Genomic DNA, 20,540 nt, shown 5'->3' on the forward strand with positions numbered 1-20,540 from the left:
CCATGCCCGACAAAAGAATATACCTGCAATCAGAAAACAACTAGTAATAGTCAACCACAGACAGTAGTCAACTAATTTTAACTTAACTACTACTACATATAGTTGACTACGCCTAACCTTTCGCAGACCCGAGTAAATGCTTGAGTGTCTGTCTGACATAAACATAAGCACCCTGTCATCTGGAATTATTTTTTCAGACATTTAAAAACCATTCATAAGATGCGTCTTTATCGCTGTTTAGAATGGCATGAGCAATTGGGAAGATTTGGAAGTTGTCATCTTGAGCAGTGATAACACCGAAATTTACCATTTTTATAGATCACTTTTAATGTCTTATGCAGGTGTTTTAACTCTGTTTTCAATTTCTTATAAGTGATTTATATGTTTTGGAGTTTTAAAATTTTTTTCATGAAATTTGGATTTATGGAGTGCATTTTAGAGCAAAATTAGATTTTTGAATAAATTCAGGTCGTCCGAAGTTTGGCAACCAATGAAGACCTTCTCACCATCTGATCATCCCTAAATTTGGAGACATTATAGAGGAGACAACTAGTTTTCCAATGCAATTAACAATGGAATCAATTCAACGGTTAGATCTCCAGATATTATCAATGCACTAAAGGCGATGCAACACAGTCCGGAAGGTGAAGTAGCTCACACCCGCGGCTGAAGCCTCTTACGCCGCGGCTGCGATATCCTCACCCGCAATGGACTCATTTCCGAGCCTCAGAAACCTAACTCAAGGCTTAAGTCACTTCCTTCACTTATTCTACAAACCCTAGACGCCCAGAGAAGAGAGAGACTATAAATACATTGTCTTTAGGTATTTACAACTTAGTCTCTTCCATGCTTTAAATAGAGTACTCATTTTTGGGTTTTGGGTTTTAGGTTTTACTTTAATACAATTGTAGAAGGCTTTCTCGCCAACTCTGTCTTCAATAAGAGAAGCTTTTCTTCATCCTTTATCTTTTTACATTACTGATTTTTCTATTTCAAAACAAATGATGATGTTAAGCTCAGCTATGTATGAGTAGTTGCCTTGTTGGGTAAAGGGCCATCAAAAGGGATTCCATGATCGAAAACATCTAGATTTTTTAGATTAAGTATTTAAATGATTCTCTCATTCATCGTGATCCTAATATTGTATGCTGGATTGATTACCTAGCATCTAATCTAAGGTTTAATCAGAGCCACGAAAGTGATGTATAAGATTGCCTGATCTGGATCTTATGGACATGACCATCGTAGAAGACGAAAGCTACCTACAGAGGGGACGTGAGCCAAGATGAATTCTGTTTAGTTCATGCATGATCTCTCTTGCGGCAAGAGACAAAAGCTACTTGTCGAGTTTGATTAGGGTAACAACAGTTGGCTAATCTTACCTGTGTCTATTGTAGTTCCAGAATCATAGAATATCCTTTTCTAAATTCCATATGTTATAGATCATGAACCCTAGAGATAAACCCTAATACCCAGCGCCTTTAATCTATTATTGGACAACCTTTTTCTTTTGGGTTTTTTTATTTATTTCTTGCTTAGTTTAGTAGAATTAGTGACACACAAAACCCCTTTTAATCTGATTAGGTCTACAGCTGTTTTTAGCATCAGTTAGAAATTCTCAACACAAAAATCCATGTGAATTCAATCCCTAAGTACTGCTGCATTTGCTTTGAATTTGCAGCTTGTTTAGGATAAAACTTGAAGTTTCCCACTGCACCCACATCAAGCAGTTGCACATATAAGTTATAAGGCAGCCACCATATCACCCAACAAGATGTGTACCATCAATCAAAACCACGGGTCTTAAGTACCTCAATCTAGCAACTGAGGAAGCATACGAGATAAATAGATACTTGAACTCTAACCATTTTTTTTCCACCACGAACTGTGCTTTGCAAAGAGTTCCAGGGTTAGAGCTTTGTAGATTTTCTAGATAAGACGACAGCAATGCATAACTGTCAGACACTGATCCAAAACCTTCTCAAGTGCAACTTCCCTGCATCTCCATGCCTTCTAGCAGGAAATATTCACCTGGAACTCCTGAAACATGATCCGTTGAATCTCAATTGGATCTGGTCCTTTTAATCTGGAAGTTTCTAGTTGTGTCCATGCAGGAAGCGTATACGCGCTAAGAACACCTTGGATTAACACAAACAAACTCTATGTATCTCGTGGTTGAACAAGTAGTCATGAAGTTGTTGAGTATGCGATTGATTGCATGAATTGTCATTTCGATTTTACACTCCACTTTGCTTCTGAATATCTGGCCTACAAAAATCTCATCTCCCTCATAGTGAACATCTCTCAAATCACCGTTTATTCATGTAAATGGAGGTAGTCAGCTTAAGTTATATTTGAAAAATAGACAACTATGCACATAACAGACTATATATATTCAATTACGTACCATCTTCTGGAATGTCATCCACTACTGGCAGAGCATCCCTTCCGAACATGGCCAGTATCTCTTCGGTTTCCGTGAAAACACTATTCTTCATCTCCTCTCCCCAACTAAACCTAACCGAACATTCACCACTCTCTCTAGGCCTTCACCATCCGCTACGAAGCCGGATTCGTAACAGTTCTCTTTAGCTTTTCCTTTCCGGTAACATTTACAGATATCACTGTCTTTTCCAATTGTTTCATCCACTGCAAAATTATGCAAGGCTTCATCGTTGTTTTCAGAAGATTCATCATCACATTGGTCAAACTCAACCTCCTCACCAGCAAGACAGATTACAACCAACTCATCCAGCTTCTCACACCCTTCTACACAGCACAGAAATATTTGAACAATAAATAACTATTTTTCAAGATAAATAACTATCTCAATTTAGTCTACCTTTTTGACATAAATTTCTTCAACTAATATGAAACAACATAAAAATGTAGATGACTATGACTGCACAATCGTTAACTCTTATAAATGAAGTAGTCAAATATTACTAAACCATTTACAAATTCCACATCATGAAGTAAACTTCTTTATAACCACATATGAATACCAAATAACCATATATGTTACTCAGATAATCATGTTTCACTCAGAAAACATTACTAACCCGTTTACAAATTTCAAATCATGAAGTAGACTACTTTGTAACCATATATGTTTACCAAATAACCGTATATACTACTTAGATAAACATATTCATTAGTAGTCGACTACTAGATATGGAATATGAATACTTTACAAAACTTACCATCATCGTCTTCGTCGTCGTCTTCCGAGTTTGGAAGAAACACCAGAGCCGTCACATTCACATGATCAGCCACATTCAGAGTTGTTTTCTTCACCCTCTGAGAGACATTCTCAGTCACTTATTCGTCCACCGTTACACATAGGTTTAGTTGGTCTATCTCAGACCGCATTTCCGCCAAAAGTAAAACATCCTCGCCACAGCGAATAGAAACCGATAGTGTGTCTTTCCCGTTATCCATTAGCATGTATTCCAGCCATTGATATGTGAGAGCAATGACCACGTCTTCTGCTATTTCCATTTTCTCTTTTACGACTTGCACCACCTCCGAATACATCATTCTTGCGCTGAGGAAAACACCTATGGTGTTCCTTTTTTTCGGCCAGAAAAGTCCACACACCATCGCACCCTTCAAACTATTCTCCAATCACGAGCAAAACAGTCTGTCTTCCAACCATCTGTATCTCGATAGTTTTGTACAGTTACTAAATAGAACAAGTAATACATTCTCAAGATAGTCAAAATTTATACTAGGAAGTAGACAAACCTTTTTTCATCTCCGAAGTAGACAAACCCTTTTTTTGCAGAATGAGAAGGGGCGGTCTATGCAGTTGTTGACTGGCTATGTATTTGATCCAAGAAAAGGTCCCTCGAAATTAACCTCGTATAATACACGATTATCGATGATTATAAAAGTTATGAATGTCATTGTCGAAAGTAAAGGCTAACGTATGAACGCCATTGTAGAAAATAAATGCTAGTGTTGTGAATTATTTAAGAATTTAAATTTATGTATTGTGTCAGAAAAAGCAACGTTAGAGAGAAAGGAGCAAGGGGTTTACTGTAATTTCCTACCATTTTTTAGTTGAATATTGTTATGGATTAAATTGATTGATTTTAGTTGCTAATTACCTAATTCGGTCTTGAGAAAATGCTATTCTTGCAAATCATTCTTTATTCAACACGTTGAAATAGGTCCACAGCATCACATAGTCCAATTAGAAGAGCAAATATTATATAGATAACTTCTAAACGGTTAAGTATATCTAGATGATAAAAAGATTAAAAATGGACACATGTTGTTTTTTGATTTGAAATTTTGTTTTCTGAGATTCTTATGTCATCTAATTATTTGAAATAATTAGAAGTTAATTATTTTATTATATGTTATTTATTTTTTAATTATACCAAAATTCATAATTTTTGTTTTCATCTATAAATTAGAAACTTGTAAGTAAACTAAGGGAAATCGAGGTAAAAACTGGAAGTGGATGTGCTTATATTTAGACCCTAGATTATAAAAGGTTACACAAAAATGCCCTCTATGTTTTGGAATCGGCATTCCTGCCCGTCGATTCTTCCTTTATAGTGGGACATATAAAAAGTTACACAAAAATCCAATTTATGTTGTGGTTGATTCTCTTGCAAAGGCTGCTCTGCAGAGCTCTATAATTGACTTTGTATTGATGTGAGTTTTTAATGGAAAGAAGAAGCAGTTGCACAAAAAAATTAACTTAGCATATTTAATTGATATATATATATATATATCTATATATATATATTTTTTTAAATAATCCAATTCATAGTTGTAAAAGAATTTTTCTAAATGGAAATATTTAACTTAGCATATTTTATTGATGATTCGAATAATACTTAGATAAAAATTATGGAGAAAGGAGAATCAAGTAATGAGGTTAATGAAGTATCTTGCAAGTCTCTGTTTCAATCTTCAAGAGTATGTTGTCACTTTGTTTACAATTCTTAAGTTTCCTCTCTTTTTAAAATTCTTACGCTATAATCATCAAACATGATTATCAATGACCAAGTATGCACAATTTATATTAAATTTTTTGATATAGATCATTTCATTTACATATAATATATTATTAACAGGGACGAACGCAGGTAGAGCAGAGGTGTGGCATATGCCCCACATTATTTTCATCTCTAAGTAATTACTATAAAATTTGCTTAAATGCCCCTAATCTACATATATGTTATAATGTATATAATTGGATTTGGCAGAATGGAATGAATGAAACCGAAAATAATGAAGAGGACAATGATGATGGCAACAATAATGAGACTTTGTCCCTTGAGCTCACCCTTGGTCGCAAATTCTAAAGATGATCTCTCTTTCATGGTTCTCTCTTTAAATAAGAAAACTATCTCTTACTTATTTTGCTTTATATGTAATAATGCTTTTCCCTTAATATAAAATGGTATGAACATTTTTTAAGCAATATATTATAAGATTGATGTGATTTTCTCTTAATCTTGCGTCTAATAAACCGTAGCTAGTTAACTTTTCCGTGTCTTGCGCGGGCTGATATAATTTCCATTTGATTGTTTGAAAATCTAATGGTAGTTTGGATTCATTTTTTTATTATTCTTGAGTATATTTGTTTATTAGATTTCTTTGCATTTTAATGTTGGAAGACATGATCGTGAAAACAATATAGAATAGAAGAGAGTAAATAAAAACATAGTAGTATCCAAATAATTTAGTTTAAATAGTTTTGAGATCTTTAGATCATTGTTCTATTTATTTTAGACGTAATTTTTTGAAGTACCGTATGAACTTATTCAATTTTGATCATTGTTTTATGTGATTTAAACATCACATATACCGTCATTTAATTAGTTAGATATTTATTTTTTTCCTTTTATAAAAAAAAATTTTTGTTAGAATTTTTTTTTAAAATTTCAGTTTTTATTTATTGTTTTGAAACAACATTCCATTATTTTTTAAATATTTTTTATTTTTTTTGTTTCTTTTAACATTTTTGTTAGATTTTTTCTAAATTTTAGAAACATAAGAATTGGTAAACACTAAGAGATATAGATTCTATTTTTTTCATAAAAAAAGTTTTTGTAAATTTTTTTAAAATTTTGGTTATATATAATTTTAAAAACGGTTTGATTGACTATAAAATTGAACATTAAACCATAATAATTTAAACCAGTTTGTTTTAAGTTTTTTTTTAACACATCATTAGATAAGAACTAATAAAAAAATAACACGTAATTGCAAAATAGGGTTAAACGGTCTTTTTATAGCCGAAATTCATTCTGGAGCTGATACGAAAACGAAACACTATGAAATTTGCTGTGAGTGCGGCACATCAGCAAATCACTACACAAATAAGTATATAGATATCCATATGTTCTTGAACGGGTGTAGATTTTTGAAAAGTGTTTGGTTGTTGTTTTTCATAAACTCATTAATCAATTTTTGAAACATTTAGTTTTCCTACAAAAAAGAAATTCTTCTATATAAAAATTCAATTCAAAAATTTGGCTTTATGTTAATCCTAAAAGCTTGTAAATCTCTTTTTCTTAACCATTTTTTATGCAAATACCAAAAACTATAAGAAAATCTAAACCAAAATTTATCAGAAAGTTTTTCTATTATAATGAGAGATTTTTGTGTCCAGATTTAATGTTACCATTCATATTATTTGAGAGACATCTTTTTCAAAAACTCATTTTAGGGTTAATTTTTATATAGAAGAATTTTGTATTTCAACTATATCATGTTTTAGTTACAACTATAAACAACTCATATTTGCGTATAAATGTATTTTAAGCATGAAAAATGTATAAATTCCAGATCACTGTTAGGTTATTCACGTCTCTCTAATATAACTTTTAGGGTTAATTTAATTATTCTTAATCACTAAATTTCATAGAATTTTTTTTTACATTTATGAACAATTGATATTTCAACTTGGTCATCATTGTGCTGCACAATTTTGAATTGTCTTGACAATATAGATACTAACTATACTTTAGAAAAAGATTGAGTTTTCTTTAAAATAAATATCAGTTTATTAAGCAGGATATTTGTTGTATAGTCACCAAATTCAATTGCTAATGCCAAAAATAAAAATCATCACTCTAGGAGTTTGTATTTGTTATGAGCAAAATAATAGGAGGATCCTGCAACAAGGGCCTTTACTGGATCATCAACGGCCTACTAAGAGGTCTTCTTGAACACGTGATAAATCAAATCTACTTACCGGAGGGGTTTTTTTCTGACCCAATCGGATACAAACCCGACCTGAACCACCTTAGTTAGGTAAGTAGACAATGAAGTAGTCAACTACAGTTATAAATTACATAGCCGACAATGTTACCTTCATTTCTCCACAGGACAGGATCCTTTGTTTCTTTGGTCGTCCAGGTGGACGACACATTATGGGGGAAAGTAGTTCTGACTCACCAGAACATACATGAGTAGGTACTAGGTGGAAAGCTCCTCCATAAAGATATATCTGAAAAATTGTAGTTTACACCTCTTCTACCGTCTTTTCTATGTTAATTTTGCAATTATTAGTAGCACCAATTGTGTGACGACATGGTATGAGGAGCATTTGAAAGACCCAGCAACTGCACGTTTTTGAAAATAGGTTCACTTCAAACCTCTCTAACAAGGTATACTAGTATGACTATATGTACGCTTTAAACAATTATGGGTACTGAAGGTAACAGTAAACATAAGCGAGTATCCGATATTCATATATTAATAATGCTAAGTAAGATATTTGTACTTTTATCTTCATCTTTGTGCTCCCGTAGAAGTTATCATCTAGAATTTCTCAGACTTTCGGAGTGAGTGAATGGTCGTCAGATGAAGTTGCAACTCTCCTCCTTACAAACCAACTGACAAGACTCATCCTAATGGCTTAATACTATTGGAAACTTCCTACATTCTTTCAAGACTTTATTTAAAAACCCAGCAATGTTTGTTGTCATGAGGCTGTACCGTTCGCCCATGCAATAAGCCCTTATCTAGTGTGGGAATCTGATATGTTCATAATTTGCATCATTAGGTTGTATATTTTATTCCAAATCATGTCTTATTTCATGCATTTTAGGTCTTTAGGTGTTTTAGGACTTAGGGGTTTGCATTAGGTCCAAGTGAGTCTTTGCATGTTTGGAGTGTCTTTTAGGTGCTTTTGGAGGCTATATGGGGTCAAAAGAGTGAACCAGGTGAAGAAGTGGAGTTTGGAGGTTCAAAGGTGGTGAAAATGGCTTATCGGGTGTTATCGGCATCAGACTGTACCGGGGAAGAGGTTTTACCGGCTAAAAAGCTTACCAGGAAGGTTTTCTGTCGACCAAAATGCTTACCGCGGCACACAAGTTCTCGGCCAAAACCAGTTCAACCAATACGCGCCAAAGATTGCCTGTCCGGGGAAGTCTCCGGTCCGATTCAGTTGTCGGGTTCTTTAGCAAAGTTGGAGAGGATTGAGTCACGGTTCCAGAGCAGGTGGAATCGTCGAATTTGGAGTAGTGAGCAGAGATTTTAGCTCACCGGAAGACACACCTGTCTCATTACCGCAGAGAGTTAAGCTCACCGGAAGACACACCTGTCTCGTTACCACTTTATACCGATCCGATGGGTTACAAGATTGCGAGGAATGATGCCCTTCCAGACCGATTCAGTTGCCATAGCCTTCATCAAGATTCAAGGTCTTTGAGTTCTCTTCCCAGAACAGCTGAGATCATCCAGTTTGAAGCTATGTGCTGAAAGATACCATCTCCGGAGTAAACACTGGTCTAAGAGCTTCTTATTGATCGTTTCAAAGCACCACAGAGATGAGCCATCCGGGGAACCTTCCACTCCCCAATTACCGAAGGTTTCTTCAACAAAGTTTGAGATATTTGAATCCTATTTCCAGAAGAGATCGTCTGATTTGGAGTTGTGAGCTGAAAGTTACGGCGACCGAAAAAAACACACATCTCTGAGCCGCTAAACACCTATATACGACCTGCGTATCGAGATGAAGGATGGTTGATACTTTGAACCTTGAACCGCCGAAAGAATTTCGACCAAGATATCGAGGTGAAGCACTGGTCGACATTTTGGACCTCAAAATCCCGAAAGAATGTTGATGTGGTGTCGGTGTGTGTGTCGAGGGTTGTCAAGTTTTACCCTAAATGAAATCAATAGCCGCAAGTGCACAGCTGATCGATTGTAGTACTTAGGGATCGAATCCACAGGGAAGGAGGATCTTTTCCTGCAAAAAGCCTTTGAAATGTAAAAACGAAATCTTAAAAGAAATACGGGAATTAAATGACCTAATAACTAAACTTAACGAAAAATGAATAAAAATGAGAAAAACGGATATTCTAATTGCTTAAATGAAAATCTACTAAAAAGGAAAGACAATATTGAACTAAAGCTTGAAATAAAAACGGTGTAAATCAACAGGAAAGAAGGCGTTAGGGTTCAGGGAAGTTTTCTCAGGGGTACGAGCGATTCAAAACATTGCTAGAGAGTAAAATTGATAAGATCTTAGCTTAAACTTTTCGAACTGGAGGCACAGACGTATGAATACGCCACTGTCGTGATTATAGACAACTATCTCTCTCAACCCTGACCACTAGGTTTCCACTCTGGCCCTGGAAGAGAAGAGATGCATTATGTTTAAGACTCGTCAGCATTCACAAATCACCCATAGGTAGGTTTCCACTCCTATGTTTGTTTTGCTCTCCCAAACTAGATCTGATATCGGATGAACACTTTCGTGTCACCAAGCTTCTGGATCAGATTGTAGTTCATGACGCTACTCTCATGCAGTAAAAACGAATTCAGAAGAAAAAGTTCTAAGATTCGGCTCAAAAGCTCATGGAATCCTCATCGAACATATAAATCCCCATCGAAAATCCCTTAATCCCAACAATAAAACTACTCAGACATGATGAACGAAATCAAAAACATAGTATTAATAAGTAGAATAGAAACCGAAATTGAAAAAGAAAGAACAAGAGTTCAAGAGACAAATCTCTCTCTCCCTAAAACCTAAAACTTAAAAAGTATTCTAAAACAATAATAAAGATAGCATCTCCCGAAATAGGGTTCCTAAGACATGTATTTATAGTGCTCAAGACATCTCTAGACGTCACTTAGAGTTTCTCCAAATGAAAGAATCATTGTGGGCTTCAGAAATGGGCCTTCGGGCTCAGAGATGGCTGGCCGCGGTCGGGAGTGCTGTGACCGCTGGGAATGGATGGTTTGCCGCGGTTGGGATGCTTCTGACCGCGGGAAATGGCCTGTTGGCCGCGGGTGGAATTGCTTGCCGGCTGGTTTATGGGACATCTTGCTCTTCGCATATATTTTGATTGAACTGTTGGATTGCCAAGCTGTAAAGTGTGCCTGAAAGCTGATACTTCCATCTTTAAGGTCTCCAAATTTGAGCTGGATCAGACGGTGAGAAGGCCTTCAATCAGGGGTGAACTTCTGACGGTTTGCACCTAAACCCTAAACCCTAAACCCTTGGAACTACAAATACTAGAAAAGCATGATAAAAGTACTTAAAAGAAATTAAAAACATAGAAAAAGTATTTCAAAACGATCCATAAAAGTGGTCAAAATACGGTGTTATCAAATGTCGACCAAAATATCGACCAAGCCCACGGTCGATATTCTCATTAAAGAATCCTTTGCAAAAATGTCGACCAAGATATCGAGATATGGTACGTCGATATTTCTCTCGATCCAGTCCGAATTTTAGGGCCTTAATGGGCCAATATCCTGTTTGTTAAGGGTTGGCTCATTAAGAAAACCCTTCCTATATATAGTTTTGAGACATTAATCATTAGGTTAAGCTTTATTTCCCTTAATTTCTTTGCCTCTTTTGTGAAAGACTCCTTTTGAAGAGAAATATCTGTTTTTGAGAGTTTGAATCAAGAGAAATCAAAGACCTTTTATGTGTTTAAAGCTGCAATCTATCTTGTCTATCATCTCTGTTATCATTTCCATCCATTAATCATGCCAATCTACTCTACTTGCAAAGGTTTAAGAGAGATTAGTATGATTAGTGAGTAGTCACCTTAATGAGGTTCTAGATGTGTAGGTTAGGATGCTAAAGTGTTAGATTAGGAGTGCTTAGGGCTAGATTCATTGATTCATCTCTCTAAACAGCTGCTCTCTAGGCATCCTTGTACATCATTTGTGATTTAGATTCTGGGAATTTTATGCACCAAAAGTGTTTAATGAAAATTTTGAAAGAGCTGTATTAGAGGTTTATGCATTAGCTGCATGATGATGTCTTGTTATTTTCATAAATGATCTTTTAGAACTGTTTCTTAATGCTCATTGATTCATATTTCACAAATGATGATTTGGTTTGAAAATGGATTAGTGTAGAGGTTAATGCCGTCATGAGAGGATTAATCTAGATTAGAGTTCTAAATCATTTGAATCATGTCTCATCATTGTCATTAGCATTTCTGGTTTAGCACCAAAGCACCCTAGCCATATATCATGTCTAGAATCTCATGCTTCCATCATCTCATATTCAAATCACTTGTCAATTGTTTAGTTCTTGTTTGATCATTTGATTAGTCATTAAGGGTCAACAAATGTTTGCAAGTCAGTATGCATCTATGCAGCAAGACATCAAGGATCTGAAACAGAATCAGGCATCCACTTCAAGAAACCAAGGTGGCTTACCTGGTAAGCCTGAACCAAACCCTAAAGAGTATGCTAAAGCCATCACATTGAGAAGTGGCAAAGAGCTACCAGGTTTAGCACATAACAATGTGATCATTGAGGACAATGATCAAACTGATGGGGAGGCAGCCCCAAGGGATGATCAAGAAGCTGAAAGAGCAATGAAAGGGAAGGCCAAAGAGGTGGAAAAGACACCAGAACCAGAAAAGCCTTATGTTCCACCACCTCCCTATCAACCTAAGCTCCCATATCCAGGAATATTCAAGAAGCAGCTTGTAGATAAAGCAAGGGCACTCTTTGAGAAGACTCTTAATGAGATACCACTTACAATGCCTCTCATTGAAGCATTTCTAATGATGCCTAAGCTTGGAAAGTTCCTAAAAGATGCTATCTTGAACAAAACCAAAGAGCTACAGGGTATGGTGGTGCTTAGCCATGAGTGTAGTGCCATAATTCAGAGAATTTCAGTCCCAAGAAAGCTGTCTGATCCAGAGAGCTTTACTCTCCCTTGTGTTATAGGACCATTGATGTTTTCTGGGTGCCTTTGTGACTTGGGAGCATCTGTCAGCTTAATGCCATTTTCTATAGCAAAAAAACTTGGATATAGAGTGTTAAAACCTGCTAGAATCTCTCTTGTCCTAGCTGATAGATCAGTAAGGCTACCTGTTGGGATGTTAGAGGACTTACCAGTCAAGATAATTGGTTTTGAAGTGCCTACAGATTTTGTTGTTCTAGAGATGGATGAAGAACCTGTTGATCCACTAAATTTGGGCAGGACATTCTTGGCCACAGCAGGAGCAATTATTGATGTAAGAGGTGGCATCATTGAGCTACAACTTGGTAAAGAAAAGCTGAAGTTTGATATCAAGGACATGATGAAAAAGCCCACCATAGAAGGACAATGCTTCTACATAGAGACCATGGATGAGCTAGCTGATGAGCTCTTGGAAGAGTTAAACACTGAAGATCATCTTCAGATAGCCTTAACAAAGGAACATGGAGATCATGGCTATCTTGAGGATGAAACTTTAGAGCTCATGAAGCTGTTAGACTCTCACAAACCAGAGGAGAGCATTGGTTCTTACTTGAACCCGCATTATGAAGGTCCAGAGGTGGGAAGTGATCGGTTTGGAAACTTGGAAAGCTCAAGTTCTCGCATTAATATCGGCGTGCCCAATCAAGATAATCTGGTCGATATTTTGAACCAAAATGCTGAGAGATTGTCGACCAGAATATCGACTAGTGGCACCTCGATATCTTCTGAAACCTTGTCTATGTGTGAAGAACTTGAAACCGAGAAAAACGCCGAGAGATTATCGACCAGAATATCGACCTATGACATGTCAATATTTCGGGAGCCCAAAATTTTGACCAGAATGTCAACATGTTACATGGTCGATATTCCCTCGGCGGCCAAGGAAGAAATGGGTTCTTAAGAGGGTCAAGAGCTGGTTAATGAGCAAGACAACAATGCTGAAGGTGAACCACAAGGAGAACAGCTGCAACAAGCCTCTCAAACAGCTTGGGAAGGAGATTGGGATGCAACCAAGGCACCTAAAGTGGAACTCAAACCTCTTCCCAAGGGGCTCAGGTATGCTTTCTTAGGTCTCAATGAGTCTTATCCTGTCATTATCAATGATAAGCTGTTAGAGGACCAAGACATAAATTGTTAGAAGAGTTGAGGAAACATAGGAGAGCCATTGGCTACTCTTTGGCTGACATAAAGGGTATCTCATCCTCCCTATGCACTCATAGGATTCACATAGAAGAGGAATCTATGTCATCCATTGAGCACCAAAGGCGTCTTAATCCCAACTTAAAAGAGGTAGTGAAAAAAAGATATTCTCAAACTCCTAGAGCTTGGGATATTTTAACCAATCTCAGACTCTAGATTGGTTTCACCAGTGCATGTGGTGCCCAAGAAGGGGGGAATGACAGTGATAAAGAATGAAAAGGATGAGCTAATTGCTACAAGGACTATAACTGGACACATGATGTGTATAGATTATAGAAAGCTTAATGCAGCCTCTAGGAAGGACCATTTTCCTTTGCCTTTAATTGACCAGATGCTATAGAGGGTTGCAAACCATCCCTTCTTTTTTTTTATAGATGGTTACTCTGGATTCTTTCAAATCCCAATAGATCCAAGAGACCAAGAGAAGACCACATTCACCTGTCCTTATGGGACATTTGCTTATAGGCGCATGCCATTTGGGCTGTGCAATGCTCCTGCTACTTTCCAGCGTTGTATGATGTCTATTTTTTCGGATCTGATTGAGGAGAAAGTAGAAGTCTTCATGTATGACTTCTCAGTCTATGGACACTCTTTCTCCTCTTGTTTGTCTAATCTGTCTCAGGTCCTGGAGAGATGTGAGGAGCACAGCTTGGTTCTCAACTGGGAGAAGTGCCACTTCATGGTACAAGAGGGAATAGTGTTGGGGCACAAGGTCTCAGAAGCTTTAATAGAAGTGAACAAAGCAAAGGTGGAAGTGATGGTTAATCTGCAAGCCCCAAATTCAGTCAAGGCGATAAGAAGCTTCCTTGGGCATGCTAGGCCTATGACAAGGCTGTTGTGCAAAGAGGTTGAATTTGTTTTTGATGCTGAGTGTGAGGAAGCTTTCAAGAAAATCAAGGAGGCATTGATCTGTGCACCAATTGTCCAGGCTCCTGATTGGACATTATCCTTTGAAGTGATGACAGATGCTTCAGACTATGCAGTTGGAGCTGTGCTTGGCTAGAGGAAGGACAAAAAACTTCATATGATCTACTATGCCAGTAGGACCCTTGATTCTGCTCAGGAAAAGTATGCAACCACTGAAAAGGAAATGGTGGCCATAGTTTTTGCATTTGATAAATTCAGAAGCTACCTTGTGGGATCAAAAGTTATTGTGTACACTGATCATGCAGCCCTCAGGTATCTTATGAATAAGAAGGACGCCAAGCCTAGACTCTTGAGGTGGGATCTACTCTTGCAAGGATTTGATATGGAAGTGCAGGACAAGAAAGGCATTGAAAATGGAGCTGCTGACCATCTTTCTAGGCTGAGAGTGAAATCAGAAGTCCCTCTAGATGACTCACTTCCTGAAGAGCATCTAATGGTTGTCAAGTCCTACTTAGAGGTGGAAACAGGCTGATGCTATAAGAGAGAGGAGATTACCTTTGGTTTGCAGAGATTGTTAACTATCTCTCTTGTGGTGTAGAGCCACCTGAACTAGATGCCTACAGAGAAAGAGGTTCTTCAAGGAAGTGCAAAGGTATCATTGGGATGAGCCTTATTTTATATGCTGAACAAATACCACCTGTATAGGAGATGCTTAGCTGAGGAAGAGATGCAACCAATACTACAGGAATGTCATGGCTCAGCTTATGGAGGTCACTTAGGAGCTTTCAAGACAGTGGCCAAGGTGTTACAATCAAGGTTCTGGTGGCCTACAATTTTCAGAGATGCTCAGGTGGTTGTATCAAGTTGTGATCAGTGCCAAAGGTAAGGCAACATCTCCAAGAGAAGTGAGATGCCCCAAAATCCCATCTTGGAGGTGGAACTTTTCGACTGCTGGGGTATTGACTTCATGGGTCCTTTTGTGAGCTCATATGGGAATCAGTACATACTTATTGCTGTGGATTATGTTTCCAAATGGGTTGAGGCTGTTGCTTCCCCAACCAATGACTCTAAAGTGGTGGTCAAGCTCTTCAAAACCACCATCTTCCCAAGGTTTGGGGTTCCTAGAGTAGTGATAAGTGATGGAGGTTCTCATTTTGTGAACAAGACTCTAGAGGGGCTGCTAAGGAGGCATGGTGTCAAGCACAAGATAGCTAGTCCATATCACCCTCAGACCAGTGGCCAAGTAGAGGTTTCAAACAGACAGATAAAGGCCATCTTAGAAAGGACAGTGAGCAACTCCAGGAAGAATTGGAGCAAGAAGTTGGATGATGCTCTTTGGGCCTATAGGACTGCTTTCAAAACACCTATTGGCAGATCTCCCTTCACACTTCTCTATGGAAAGAGCTGCCACTTACCAGTAGAGCTTGAGTACAAAGCTCTTTGGGGTGTTAAAATGTTGAACTTTGACATAAGATAGCCCAAGAGAAGAGGCTACTCCAGTTGCATGAACTTGAAGAGATCAGACTCAATGCCTTTGAGAGTGCAAGGATATACAAGGAGAAGACCAAGATCTTGCATGATCAGAAAATTCTCAAGAGGGAGTTTAAGGTGGGAGATCTGGTTCTTTTGTTTAACTCAAGGCTCAAGCTCTTTCCTGGTAAGTTGAGGTCAAGATGGTCAGGACCATTCAGGGTTTTAGAGGTTAGAAGCTATGGAGCATTGGTCTTGGAGGGAAAGGATGGAAAGGGTTTTGTTGTGAATGGACAAAGGGTCAAGCATTACCTTGTTTCTGAGAAGAGAGAAGAGGCTTCTACAGTTCCTCTTGATGATCCACCAGCCTGTTAAACAGGTTCTCAAAGTCAAACTTAGAGACTTTAAACATAGTGCTCTTAAGAGACACCCTAATCTTATCCTTTGTAAATACTCTTTTTAATGCTTTCTTTTGTTGTTCTAGGATGTTTTGATGTTCTGCTCAAGTGTGTACAGGTTCTAAGGTGTTTGTAGAGCTGTCTAAGAGGAATTTGGGTTGAAAAGGCATGAGAAAACGATTTTTAAGGTAATATCGACTTGCACCAACTCGATATTCTGGTCGATAAAGTGAAGAAGAATCCTGAGAGAATATCGACCAAAATATCGAGTTCTTGGACCTCGGTATGTAGCTGGATGAGCAGAAACTTAAAACATACCGAGGTAGTTTTGGTCGATATTCTGGTCGATAAAATGAAGAAGAATCCCGAGAGAATATCGACCAAAATATCGACCAAATGCATGTCGATATTTCCTCACGCGCAGCCTTTACCCAGCGGTCCATAGCCAGCCTCAGTCAAGGTCAAAGATTCCAGCCCTTTCCAGCTGTCTCCCACACTCCAAAAGCAGCCCTGGACCACACAAAAACTGGGTTCTTTCTCTCTTCTCCTTCACTTTAATGAAACTTCACCATTTCTGCTCTCTCAAAGCTCACTCTTTTTCAATTAAAATTGCCTGTTCTTGCTGGATTTTTAAGTTTGGAATTCATATCTTGCATCATTTCAACTGATTCCAAGGTATTTTTGAATGAAAAAGCTTGTTTGGTTCATTTGGTGGACATCGCTATTCTCTGAATTATTTTTTGAAATGGATTCTGTTTGAACTTGAGAATGAGCTTGAACTGTGTTTAGAACCTTGGAATCTAGGTTGTAGATAGCTAGAAAAGAACTCACTTGGGCTGATTTGTCACTTGAACACTGATTTTTACTTGTCATGAGAAAGTTGTGTTCTTGAGCCACTGTAGGGATTTTAGAAAATTCTGGGGAGCTTTGATTTTGTTGTTTGTGCTTGAATTGGATTGATATGATGTTGCTTGAATTTATCCTGATGATTTTCTTGCAAGGAAAAATCATTTTCAAAATTTTTGAGGTTAAATCTCTCTCCATGGCGCTAATGGCTCTGTTTGAGACCTTGTTAATCAGGTACCATGGGAAAAGGAAACCCTGTTCTGCTGCCGAAAGTACCAAGGAGAGACAATGGAAAAGCAGTTGCTTCAGGTTCAGGGGAGAAATCTCAGGCGGTTATTGCTGGGTCTAAAAGGAAAGGAAAAGTTGCTGCTTCAAGCTCAAGAGGCTCAAGGAAACCAAAAAAAGGGTTGAAAGGAGCCTCAAGTGTTGAGACTAGTGGAGAAGAGGACAATGTGGGTTCACTAGCTCCAGTGCCTCAAAAGAAAAAGAAGGTGGTCAAGAAAACCAAGCCAAAGCCAGCCACTTACTCTGATTACCTCAAGAAGCTCCAAGCTATGACCCATGAAGGAACCATGTACCCTGATGTTGAACTGCTGAAAAAGAAGGGTCATTTATGATGATGTGCAAGCTGTGCTTAACAACATTGGTATTGGGAACATTATGGAGGTGACTCTTGCATCTTACAAGGAGCTGACTTGCCAATTCCTTGCATCTTTGCAAGCAAAGTTCTATTCAGATGAGGGTCCAGCTGAGGTTGAAGATGGTTGTGGCAAGATTGAGTTCAAAATTGGCAAGGAGAACTATGAGATGACCTTCAAAGAGGTCTGTGAATGCTTTGGTTTTCAAACTGAAGGAAAGTGCTCCACCAAGAAGCTGAGGTACTATGGGAGTAACAAGACACAACATTGGGATGCAATTGGTAGTGGCGGTTACAAGAGTAGTAAAGCCAAAGCAGCAGATATCAGAAATCCAGTACTCAGAGTGGTGCACAAGGTGATTGCTCAGACATTCTATGGCAAGGCAGAGTTCAGTCATGTTTATGATGAGGAGCTAATGCTGATTGGTGAGGGTATTAAGAGCTATATGCCTTTGTTCTTTAGTGGAATTCCATTCAATGGATCCTTTTACCAGCCAACAATGACATCTCTACTTATCAAAATTTTTCTTTCCATAAGAAAATGGGCTCTCAACACCACCTGCAAGAACCCCTCAATGCGCATAGGAGGCTTGATTACTCCCATCTTGTTACATTCTGGAGTTGTACTAAGTGGTCAGCCAAAGGCTTTTAAGCTCATGGATCAGATGCATCTTGCTAAAACAAACTTCATTGAAGGAGCTGTGGGGAGTTCTTATGCTTACAAGCTCACCCTTGGGGAAGTGAAGGTAAAAGTCTTATTGCCAAACCAATCCCTCACTTCTCTTTCTGAGAAAAGGAACATCAAGTTCTTTATCACCAAGGAGATGTACTATAACCCTGAGGTTTGTCCCACAATCAACAAACTGAGAAAGAACACTACTATGTCTCAAGACGCTGAGGATGCTAATGGTGATGAAGCAGCAGGTCAGAACTCTGTCTATGAGAGCAAGAGGTACAATTTCCAATTTTATGATGGCAAGACTGGTTGGTCAGAACTCTGTCTATGCAACCACAGCAGCTCATTACCGCACCAAGAGTCTGAGAAGATGGAACCGCTGGCAAGACAAGAACATCAAGAAGCTGTTCAGTACAGTAAACAGTTTGGTGGACACGGTCAAGAAAATGGCTTCCAAGATTAAAAAGCTCATTGCAAAGCTGGAGAGGTATGAAGGAGGAGAGGTTGGTGAGAGTTCTCACCAAGGCGAGATGCTGAGGATCTGTGCCGGCCCTAGTGAGCAAGACTCTGATGATGACGAGCTGAGGGCAAAGAGAGAGGCAATGGAATCTCCATCAGACCAATCCTCCAACCCGTCCTACTACATGGGGTCTCCAGCCCCATCTCTCAGCCCATGATCAGGTAACCTCCAAATCTTTGTAAATATGCATCTAGCTTAGCTTATTTTCCATTTGCATTTTGTGATTTTGCTTTGCACTTCTCCTTCATGCTTTTATAACACAAGGGACTGTGTTATTTAAGTGTGGGGGAGGAGTTTCATCTTTTACTAATCATGTTTTCTCTGTTCTTATTTTTTTTTACTTTGAGTCTTGAGTCACATTCTTGCATGCATTCATGTACTTGCATCTAAGTGCATATAAAAACCAAAAAAAATTCACAAAAAAAAATGCTCATGTAGTTGCATTCTTATTTTTAGGATTGAGTCTAGTTGCATATTCATATAGGCTGCATCAATGCAAGGGAGTGATGATAGGTTTTTCCTTGGAGAGAATATCACTTTAAGAATTCGGTTCACTGCCCTAGTTTCTAGTTCTCTGATGCATGTAAACAAGAAAGAAGTCAAGACTGATCCATGCTTTGAACTTGTTGAGTGAGTCAAGCTTTGATTAGTTCCAGCCTTATCTAAGTGAGAACCATAATTTGACAATCTAATTATCATGTTTGTGCATGTCATTGTGAACTCATGGGTACCCTTAAAATATTTGAGCTCTCTTATCCTTTTTACCACTCTTTGTTAGCTCAAATAGCTGTTCTCTCATCTTGAGACAGTTCCCTGCCTTGAACCAAACCTTCCTTGAAGCTTGAAACACTCTAGTGACAGATGTGAGGTCTTTTTCTGAATAAACTTGACAGAAAGTGTTGGGTTTAGGGCGACAAGAGTAGAGTTTCATGTAGATCTAGCTCTGCATCATGAGTCTAGAGTAGGCTAGGAAGAGATCTTGGGAAACACTGAGTGAAAAAAGAGAGTTTGAGATGAGAACCAGGGGATGGAAAAGAAAAGAAATTAGTTTGAGGTCTGCTGTTTAAAGAAAGAAAAGCTCTTGTGTTTTGAAAAGAAAAGTCTAGCCTCTAAGTTAAACAAAAAAAAAAGAAAATAAAAGAAGCCAAAAGGCTCAGATATTTGAAAAGAAAAGAAAAGAGTCTAGACAGTGCTATGTGAGAAAAAGCTAAGTGAAAATTTCAGACCCCAAAGCCTGAATTTGAAGATGAAAATATGAGTCCCGTGGTGAGGAAAAAAAAAGAATGAGAGTAAAGTGAGGAGTGGGTTGATGAGGCAATGAATGCCATGAGAGAAGAGTAGCTAGGGTGTGATCTTCATGAGTGTCGAATTAAGGTGAAAGACCAACTTGGGGCATTGGGTAGATGGGATTCTACTCTTGTATGCACCAGTTGCCTTTTACCCTTAGCCTTCTGTTAAAGTTTATTCCTTCTTGAGTGATCCCTTGAGCTGCATTGGAACCATAAGCATTGAATGAGATCATCTTTGTCTCATAACCCTGTCCCAAGACAAGTGAGTTCACATGATTTGCATAAACATGATCCTCATGAGATTTAATGAATGTCAAAAGGTTGGAACAATGGCTGTTTGTGAAAACTTAAGCTTGAGCTTAATTCATTTTGTGATGAGTATGGCAAAAGTTTTGTGAGTAATCTTGTTTGCACTGCATCTTAGAATTAACAACTAGGACA

At 38.0% G+C, this 20,540-nt stretch overlaps 1 protein-coding gene across 1 annotated transcript; it reads left to right on the forward strand.

Annotated features, from left to right (window-relative positions):
- Positions 1 to 15,173: 15,173 nt before the first annotated feature.
- Positions 15,174 to 16,108, forward strand: LOC112085290. Its single transcript, XM_024154494.1, has 2 exons — positions 15,174 to 15,680; positions 15,737 to 16,108. The coding sequence occupies exons 1-2, from the start codon at positions 15,174 to 15,176 to the stop codon at positions 16,106 to 16,108; spliced, it is 879 nt and encodes a 292-aa protein (XP_024010262.1).
- The last annotated feature ends 4,432 nt before the right edge of the window (positions 16,109 to 20,540 follow it).

The sequence above is a fragment of the Eutrema salsugineum genome, unplaced genomic scaffold, assembly GCF_000478725.1.
Source record: "Eutrema salsugineum unplaced genomic scaffold, Eutsalg1_0 scaffold_3, whole genome shotgun sequence".
NCBI classification, from domain to species: Eukaryota; Viridiplantae; Streptophyta; class Magnoliopsida; order Brassicales; family Brassicaceae; genus Eutrema; species Eutrema salsugineum.